This window comes from Nestor notabilis, unplaced genomic scaffold (genome assembly GCF_000696875.1).
Source record: "Nestor notabilis isolate BGI_N333 unplaced genomic scaffold, ASM69687v1 scaffold28494, whole genome shotgun sequence".
Lineage (NCBI taxonomy): Eukaryota > Metazoa > Chordata > Aves > Psittaciformes > Psittacidae > Nestor > Nestor notabilis.
In genome coordinates this window covers 1,198-10,380 of record NW_009925585.1, presented here as the reverse complement: position 1 = coordinate 10,380, position 9,183 = coordinate 1,198, and the positions used below count along the sequence as shown (strand labels likewise).

Below are 9,183 nucleotides of genomic sequence, written 5' to 3'. Positions count from 1 at the left end.
TCAGAGCTTAGATGCATCAACATGTTATGACATGATTTGGAAGTACTGCTCAGCATCCACTGGCTCAGAAGCTCAGTCCCTGCAGAGCAAGTATAGATCTGAAAGAGCTCTTTCACACGTGGGGATCAGGAAGGGGAGAAAAAGAAAAAAACACAAGTATCAGATCAATGCCTCTTCCTGAGCTCAACAACCTTCCAGACAACCCTCACAGCCAGGAAGAGATGCAGCTGAGAATGCAGCAATTCAGGCCTTGTAAAAGTGCCTGAATGGCAGCAAACTGACAGCTCTGCATTATCTACTTTTTACTGACAGTTAAGTAAGTTCCTGAATGCAATGGATGTGGATCAGCACCCGGTAATCACAGAAGCTGTGCCTGCCACAAAAGAAAATCCCATTTTGACTGCATATAGCTTTTCTGCTTTAGTACTGAACTAACAGGTAGTTAATGGGTATGCATCTGTGTTAATAGCAGGAAAGACAAGGTGGTAAAAAAAAAAAACAACCAAAACCAAAACCTCTGACCAATGTCCTGACCAGCGGAAAAAAGTCTGAGATTCAAAAACTGCAAAGGGTAGATTAAATAGTTTGCATTTTAAAAGATTATTTGAAGCCAACAGTTTTTCAAATTCAGTTTCAAGTCTGTACAGAAAATGTAAAGTCCTTACCCCATGTAAAGCTCTAAGTAAAGTCCACATTTTGATATATATGACATTCATATTTTTGTGAGAGAACCAAGAACTTACTGAAAAGTTGTTCTGGCTTCTTCAGTAATTTCTTGAGTAAACATTGCAGAGCTACCACTAGAAGGGGAATACCTAAGATGCTGGCACAACTCAATAACTAACCATTAAGAAGTCTGGTATAAAAAAATTTATGTAGTAATACCAATTCAGCACACAAATTCCATGCTTCACAAGTTCTGCTGCTGTGTAAGAGTATTCCTAATATCTATGCAGGTAAATTCAGATTTTTAGGTCACTGCATGCCCAGATCAAGCCAGCAGCAAAATTATCTACCGCTACAAGCAGTTACACCCAATTGTGCCTTTAGAATGCGAACTATGCAGAAATCTAGATGATCAGTGCCTCAACACTGGAGCAGGAGCACACACACAAACTTCAGTGTGTGCATACTGTAGAGAATAAGTTACTTACTGAAAAAAATGCATACAGATTTTGATACAGACATGATACAATCAAGACTGATTAAGTCACTAGACATTCAGATTTGGGGGAGGAGAAAAATCCTTCGAAGACAGTATACGGGTGACAAGTCAGCGTTACAAAGAACTCTAAAGGCACATTTCAGGTAACATGGTTCCGTTAAGACCAACTGCTTACACACGCAGGCACAAATCTTAATGACTGTCTCCCACCTTCCCACCCCCCTGACAATCAAAAAAAAAAAAAAACAAAAACAAAAACAAAAACCAAAACCCAAAAAAACCCCACACCCCTACCCCCAAAAAAACAAACCCCAAAAAACAGAGAAGTGCATTTTCAGTAATATTAACACCATTCAGTTAATCTGTTCAGTCCAAATGTTTAGCAGTATTTTCCTTATGGTGATATGGATTCTCTGCACTACTCCAATCCAAAACACCCAAACAGGCAGGATTAGTAAAGGTTCAACTGGTGTTCTAGTTAACATTTACTCATCAGAGCCCACTGATCTCTTCTGTGCCCTCTTGTAGGGCAACCTCCTTGGTGAAGCTTTATCTAGAGAAAAAAAATAAAAAAAAAATGATAGTTCTATCAGCTGCTACAGCTACTTCAGATTAGATGTTATATGATCATGTATTTTTCTGCTTCCCAAACACAAGCCAAGCTGTCCATCTAGTGCAATGCACCACTACACAGAAACCACTTCAAACGCTTGTTACAGCTTTTTAACTACTAAACCATTAGCATACTAAATAGAAGGTAACAAAAAAATAATGTTCCTATTCCGTAACATGCAACTCCAGGGCAAAGGTTGTTTAACTTGGCAGTTACTAAAACACAAAAAAACCCAAAACCAACAACAACAAAAAAACAACACACAAAAAACCCACCAAAAAACCCAAAATTCCAACACAAAACACCCCCCCAACAACTTCCCCACCATCTCCTGATGAACCACATGCTCTGCTGTTTAGAAAGGTCTCACATTCAACAATTACACTTTAAGAAGGTTCATGAATTAATTTGATCAATACTGGTTTGGTTTACCTGCCTGAAGAATGTGACCTACCCTCCTTTAGACATCTTTGTTTTTAATGAAGGATTGCCATGTTCGTACAAATTAGCCTCAAAGGATTGTGAAAGAACCACACTTCAAGGAAGCACCCACATTTGACTGTGAAGATGTCACTTTGTGATCAGACATCCCATAGAGGGAAGCCACCCAGCTTTAGCTGTATGATCGCTGGATGCCAGAAACATCATCCTACATTTAAGACTTTATGACAGGCCTACAGTTGACCTTTACGATGATGGTCCTTATATAGATAGAAACTTCAGTCTTTGTAATATTGTAGAGAAGCTACAATGCTTTGTATGACGTGCTAAAGTGATTGCTAAGTGTATCTGTCCACTTAAAAATGCACATTTTCTTAAACAGAACCATCTCCAGTAATTTCACTGTTTGGAGTATGTGCAAAGCCAAGGAGCAGCCATCATGTCACTACAAGCCAATCAGTACAGCACGAAGAGTCTTTCAACAGTAAAATAGCTAAGAACCTCTGAGGACCTTGAAGGCCATGTATTTCAAAGGATTCTAGTGTAGAGTTCAAATTAAAACTAACCTGGAGCTAGAAAACCCTCACAGACTTTAACCAACTTCAGTTATTACTAAGATCTGAGTATCTATTCATCTTGAAGAAAGGGATGGAGAGAGTACCAAAACACACCAGGATTTGAGCCCATTTAAAGGTAGTTTGCTCTTCGGACAAAAAAATAGCATTTAGAGCTTCAGTCTTCTTTGCTAGATTGCGGCTTTTCAGATTCCTGTGTCTACATTTTATACTGTCATTCTTGTGTCTCACAGAAGACAGTGTGCAAGAAAGCTTACATTTTCAGAAGTAAAACACCAGTCCTTAGGTATAAGGACAGTTAAGAAGGGTAAAGGAATAAAAAAGTCATCAAATCCTGGCACAACTTCCTATCACAGCTAAGGTCTCTAGCCCTTCTACATTGAATAAAGCTCAAAATATGCTCATTTTATCAAAATGGGGGTCTTTTTCAAGTAAAGGTAGTTCCTTCAAAGAGTTTTCAAAGCACTTCTCTTTGTCTAGGATGCACTTTGTTTTAACTGAGGCTATCTAGCCAATGCTACTGGTGATAGGAGTTCAGCTGGGATAAGGAACACCAAGAAGATAAACCTCACTGTTAAACTATTATACCCATGGCTCAGGTTTGTTTCTCACCAAGACAAGATGTGCTCAGCCATTGGTCATGATCAGTAGTACTCCACCTCCCTCATGCAACGTCAGCCTGACAGTACACTAAGGTAGCAGGCAAGGCAAGATACACATCTGCATTTTAGATAAAAAGGGTTCTGGGAACTGTTAAGAGGAGACAATAGTACTTCAGCAATACTCTATGTAACTATGCTACTACAATATAACCAGAAATAATATATACACATTTTAAATATGGAAATGTAATTTATATGTGTATAAAATGTGTTTGTGTGGTTGCGTGTATCTGTTCTGTGACCCTCTACTGCTCATGCTCATGCTGCATCTCCAATCACTGCATGCAGGAAGCTGTTGTACTCCTATCCATGCCTTATTATCACATGGACAACACATTAAGCACTTCCACTCTTTAGATTACCAGTTTGCCTCACCTCTTCTACTCTGCACTGAAGCCATGGGAAAGCAAAACAGAAGAAAGAGCAAGAGAAGTTAGAAATATCCACAAACACACAAATGGGCTAAAGAAATCAGATACCGGGTTTACTGCTGGCATTTCAGATATCAAGAATTTACAAGTCATTTTGGACTTGTGAAGGACATTAACATCAAGTCTTCATGTGGCTTTAGTTAATACACACTGCTAATGCTTTTCTAAAACTCTAGGGGCAAACTTCCAAGGAACTTACAGAAAAAATTTTGAGATGACAGACATTTTCTCCTATTTAAACCTCCTTTGTGATCCAGGTTTTGGGTAAAGATTTTATACTGTTGAAAAAGAGTCTACAGAACAAATTGTAAAATTAACTGATAGTCATTGTTGTATCAATCAGTGAAGTTTGTTTTATAACAAATAATTATAGTCTATAATCACTAAGCACAGCGCTTTACACAGATTTTTTTATTCCCTAGGAGAGAGGTATGCTGCTCTGAGAAACTGGTACCAGCTACTTACTCAATTACAACTAATTGATTAAGTAAGTTTGTCATGCTCTAGTTTGTGGAAGGTGGACTACTTACTTATTTGATTTAAAGTTTCTTGGGGAATCCAACTCATATCAACATCATTCTGATTTGATGTTCCCATCTCTACTTTCTGTACTGGTCTTTTCCTCTGAAAATTCAAGAAAGAAGAAAGATTTTTTTCTTTCCACAAAGTGTTGGTAGCACAAGTATTAGAAATAACACATAATGCTGTATTTAGTCAGTTGCAATTATTTCACTAAGACACAAACTTAAGGCTAGTCAATGTACGAAGCTGTCTTTGTAGCTTAGCTTTAATTATCTTTACCATTAGCAATTTATTCACCTAAGCTTGGCATGACCCCTTTTAAGGACTTGCAATACTATCTGCACATAGATACCGAGATTTCATGCATGCCTGGGGAAGTTCATTATAGTTGTTACAAAAAATGGTTGATGATTAATCAAACTTTGTGATGACCAGTTTCATTATACTTTCTCATATTAGAACAATATTCTCATGTGTCACCTTGCAAAATAGACTTCAAGGCACAGTAATGACTCCATACTTCTTCCCAAGGGAAACTTCAAAAGTATCATAAACCAGACTGCAAAAAGACATAACCTATGCACTGAATGCAGATGAGACTTAACCTTTCAATGGCTTTTACTTGCCAGACCACTTACACAGACAAACCCTTAGCTGTTATAATGTAAACGGAATCCAGGAGGCCCTAATCAACATTATGGCAAAGCATAAATAAGAACTCAATAAAAGAGTACACCGGGGAAAACAGCTAAGTTTGACCTAGATTAAACTAATAGATAGAAATAGAGAGCATGGGAAAAGTCTAGCCAGTAAGTATTAAATCAATAGCTGCACACAGCCAGTGGCTCGACAGTATCAAAAGTTCAGTTCAACCACTTCAGTGTGATGCCAAAGAGCAGACACAAAGAGCATCAGATAAGCAATCTAAACATCTCCAATTATGAACATATTTTAAAAACTCTCTGGTTTTCCCAGTCATCTCTAAGGTCATAGTTCTAAATGTAAAGCTTCTGAAGTTCTACCTGTACCATCATATGCCAGAAGCAATTACTGAATTGCTTTCTTTTTGTATCAGTCAGGTCTCGTATTACCAATTACATGGACAAAATACACTACCCACCTTCCTAGATTCTAGTAACTGATGCAGGCCAACAATGACAAGTAGACCAAGTCCAGCGAGGAACATGTACATGAAGATCCTTTTAAAAAAAACAGTTTAAGAAACCATTAACTAAAAATCTTAAGTGTTGAAGAGAGACACAGAAACTGAGCCTAGCTTTGGCCACATACTCACTTGATCTTTCCCAAGAACTTTTGTATGGGGTGGGTGGGAGAAAAGAAAATCCGAAACTGAAGTGCTAACAGATATTAAGTAATTATTCTGACTTTGATTTCAGGAACTGTAATCCTAAATTTACCTCTGAATAACAGAACATCTGAAAAATGCTGAATAAACTGGGAAACTGTTATAAACAGTCTGAAATCTAGTAACTGCTCAGAACTCTTTTGCAGTATCATGTCTCAAGCCGTTGGGTCAAAGGTAGTATTTGTGACAGCTTTAACTACTTAAGAAAGCCTTAAAAATCTTTTATATGCTTTTAGTACACTCCTGCAAATCAGCTACTGCTAATATACCAATTTATTCGCAACAGAGCTTTAAAAGGCCTTGATTATTTGGCTCTGTGTTCCACGGAATTCTACCTATGCAATCATTTTTAAGTCTGTGCATTTTGGTTTGTTTTGAGTAATTTTACCCAAAATACACACTGACACTCTGCAAGAGTTGAACATAAATTCTGTTTTCCAGGCTTAAGCTCTCTAAGCCAAAGCAGATGTGTAAACTGCTCACTGATATAGTACCAATTCTGAAGATCCCTAGTACTTACCCAGTACTTAATTTGGGGGAAAATGTTTGTGCTTTCAGACCATCAGCATTGTACAAGTAAACTGCCTGGTACACCGCCACCAAAACACAGCAGATTTAACATTCAATAAAATCAGGATACAAGAACTATTCTCACTGGCACCATCAATAACCTGTTCTATCAGTGTATTAAATAAACTTGAACCTCTAGCCTCCTTACGTTTCTCCATCCAGCCCATCTTCTTTTTCAATTATTGTAACAGTTTGATTGAAGACAGCATCTTGAAACACATTGCCCTATAAAAAAGTTTCCACATAACATTTTAAATTCATTTCTTGAACACATACACAAATGTTTATCCTTTTCCCTGTTCTTGGAAGTAGTAACTGCTGCACAAGACTTAAGTTTATAAGCAGTGCAAGTCTGACTCAACACATAGAAGTGCAAAGTTTTTGGTGCAAGCACAAAGAACAGTCTTGGTATTAGCAAGAAAGTCACACCTAGCCTCCAACATGTCTATTTCCTATAATGTAAGATGTTCCGTGTGAAGGGCTCTTACTAGAGTGATCAAAACACAAAGGTATAGAAGCCTGTTAAACTTTGACCTGCAATAAAAAAGAATCCCCTATTTTAATCCCCATTTATGCTTTTGGATAGTCTTCCCCTAGGTTGCAGCTACTGGTCTTCTATTTGCTCAAAGTCAAGTTTGCAGATGGGATTCAGGGTGGTAGCATACAGAACTAATATACAGAACCGAGCGTACATGGGTGGTTGTTGTGAAATACGTAGACAGTCGCTTACTGCGCTTGCATATCTACCGATCTGCTTAAAAACCACAAGGCACTCTCTTTCTGAAGAGCTAGTAACTTGACTAAGCAGTTCCTTCCTGCCATTTCCACATCAACTAGAAAGATTAAAATGAGTTACAACATCAGGCTTACATTTACATCTCTGTAGTTGAGATTGATAACTAGTCCAAAAGGACGACCACCCATAGGCTCAGCAGGGATGAAAGAGTACTCAAATGTAGCTTGTCTCTGTGGTGGGACTACGGTATTCAGAGGGAGAGCTGTGAAGTTCTGGATATAAAACTGGTAGTCTTGAGGGTACCGGAAAGAAGCATCGAGAGATTCAACAATGAAATCCTCTGCACCCTTATTGGTGAAGCCCACCAGAAACTTTACAATGTTGTTTGCTGGGAAGTCTAAAACACAAAAGATATTCAACTGTTAGAAACTTCATACACCAGAACTGTTGCTAAACAGTGTCTAGAACAAAGGCTTTTTTTTTCCCCCTAGTTTTATGTGGATTTTTATTTTTATGCATAGATTGATGCAGTCTAAGCAACAGTGAAGAAGATGGTAGATTGGCACAGGACTCTTACCTTCACCTTTCACAAATAAGATGGTTGTATCAGCATTAGGCGAGGCTTTAGGTTCTCCTGACAAGTCTTCTTCCTCTTTTTCTTCTGTCTAAGACAAGAGACTTTTTTGAAAAAATCCTATAATGAACAGTGAAGCAAAGACCATGCTTGTTTCATGAGAATCCCATGTGTCAAAGCATGCAACAATGGCAAGCATTAGTATCAACTCCTGCTGTTGCTGGACTAGCAGTCTTTTCTCCCTCTAGACTCAATTAGCATAATTTTCAGCATTTACCCTTCTACTTGTTGTATTTGACACAGTGACTAATCAGAAGGGCATTTAGCTGTATCAAAATATTTACAGTCAAGAAAGAAACAGTAACATCTGTTTGGGGTAGAAGGAAAAGAATAGAATCTAAATGTTCAAGCTGAAGCAAGCGACCGTTAACAGCAGTACAGCCACTGGTAGAACAGGCATACTCTGCAACAAGTGTCAGAGGCTAGGAATGTAGTAAGTGAAAATGGGCTGCAAAACCAGGTTTTCAGAATTAATACTGAGGTTAACTAATAAGTAAGATTCTGTTGCTCCTTGAAAATCAGTATGAAATAGGCCAGAATGAAGTAGTCCTATTCTCAGCTTAAGCTGGAAAACATACACCTTAAGCTGGAAAACAACTACAAGGGACTCCTATGAAAACCTGGTTCTCTCACTTAGTGTTCTTTTGTGTGGACTGCAGCTTTGGTAGTCAGAAATTGGGCTTTCCCCATGTGGTAATTCAAGAAGAAAAGATAAATCCTTCTGAAACTTGAAACTGAACATGAGTTTAATTGGAGACTTGGAAACAGCTGTGTGGAAATAACATTGTTATTTCATTCATATTTAAATATATCTAAAATATCTAGCTTCAAGCACTTTTAGTCTAATTCAGACTAATGAAGTAGCATTCATGTACAATTACCAAGTCTGTTGGCTCATCTTCTTCAACTTCAGCTTCATCATCTTCATCTTCAACTACAGTATCTTCCACAGCTTCCTCATCTTCTGTGGCATCTTGAGCTGCAACTAATAAACCAGAACCTACCACAACAAAATGCAAATACAAGAAAGCCATATCAATGTCTAGTTAATCAACAGAAAACTCACATCATAGCACATTTTCAAACTAATTTTTTGAAGAATTTCTTAAAAATGTGTCCAATACAGCATTTTGAAGCCTCAGTTTCAAAAGCCTCACATTTAAATGATTGCCTGTGTGAATCTTTCAGCCTTTTCCCTTCTCTAACAACTTTATGAACTACCTATTTATGCGCCAGTAAATTCAAAACCAAAAAGTTTACAGTCAGATGACAAAAACTTCGGCATTCACACAGCAATGCTTAAATTCACAGAAGGCAAATGACTTGCCTTAAAAGCTATTAACTTTTGAACACATCAATGTATGAAAATATGTTGTTGTGTCAGTGTGAAAAAGGCACTGCTATTGCCACAAAATTAATTTAATAAGTACTGTTTCTTTGAAGACTAGTAAGCTTAATAAATAATTAG

General features: G+C 37.7%; 1 protein-coding gene across 1 annotated transcript; it reads right to left on the bottom strand.

Annotated features, from left to right (window-relative positions):
* Window positions 1-1,621: 1,621 nt before the first annotated feature.
* SSR1 (signal sequence receptor, alpha) lies at window positions 1,622-8,715 on the bottom strand (the record flags this gene model as incomplete). Its single annotated transcript, XM_010013133.1, has 8 exons — window positions 1,622-1,718; window positions 3,832-3,846; window positions 4,418-4,511; window positions 5,530-5,608; window positions 6,494-6,570; window positions 7,216-7,478; window positions 7,659-7,746; window positions 8,597-8,715. Coding segments are annotated over 8 exons (803 nt in total), but the record flags the coding sequence as incomplete, so codon positions are not given.
* Window positions 8,716-9,183: the final 468 nt, after the last annotated feature.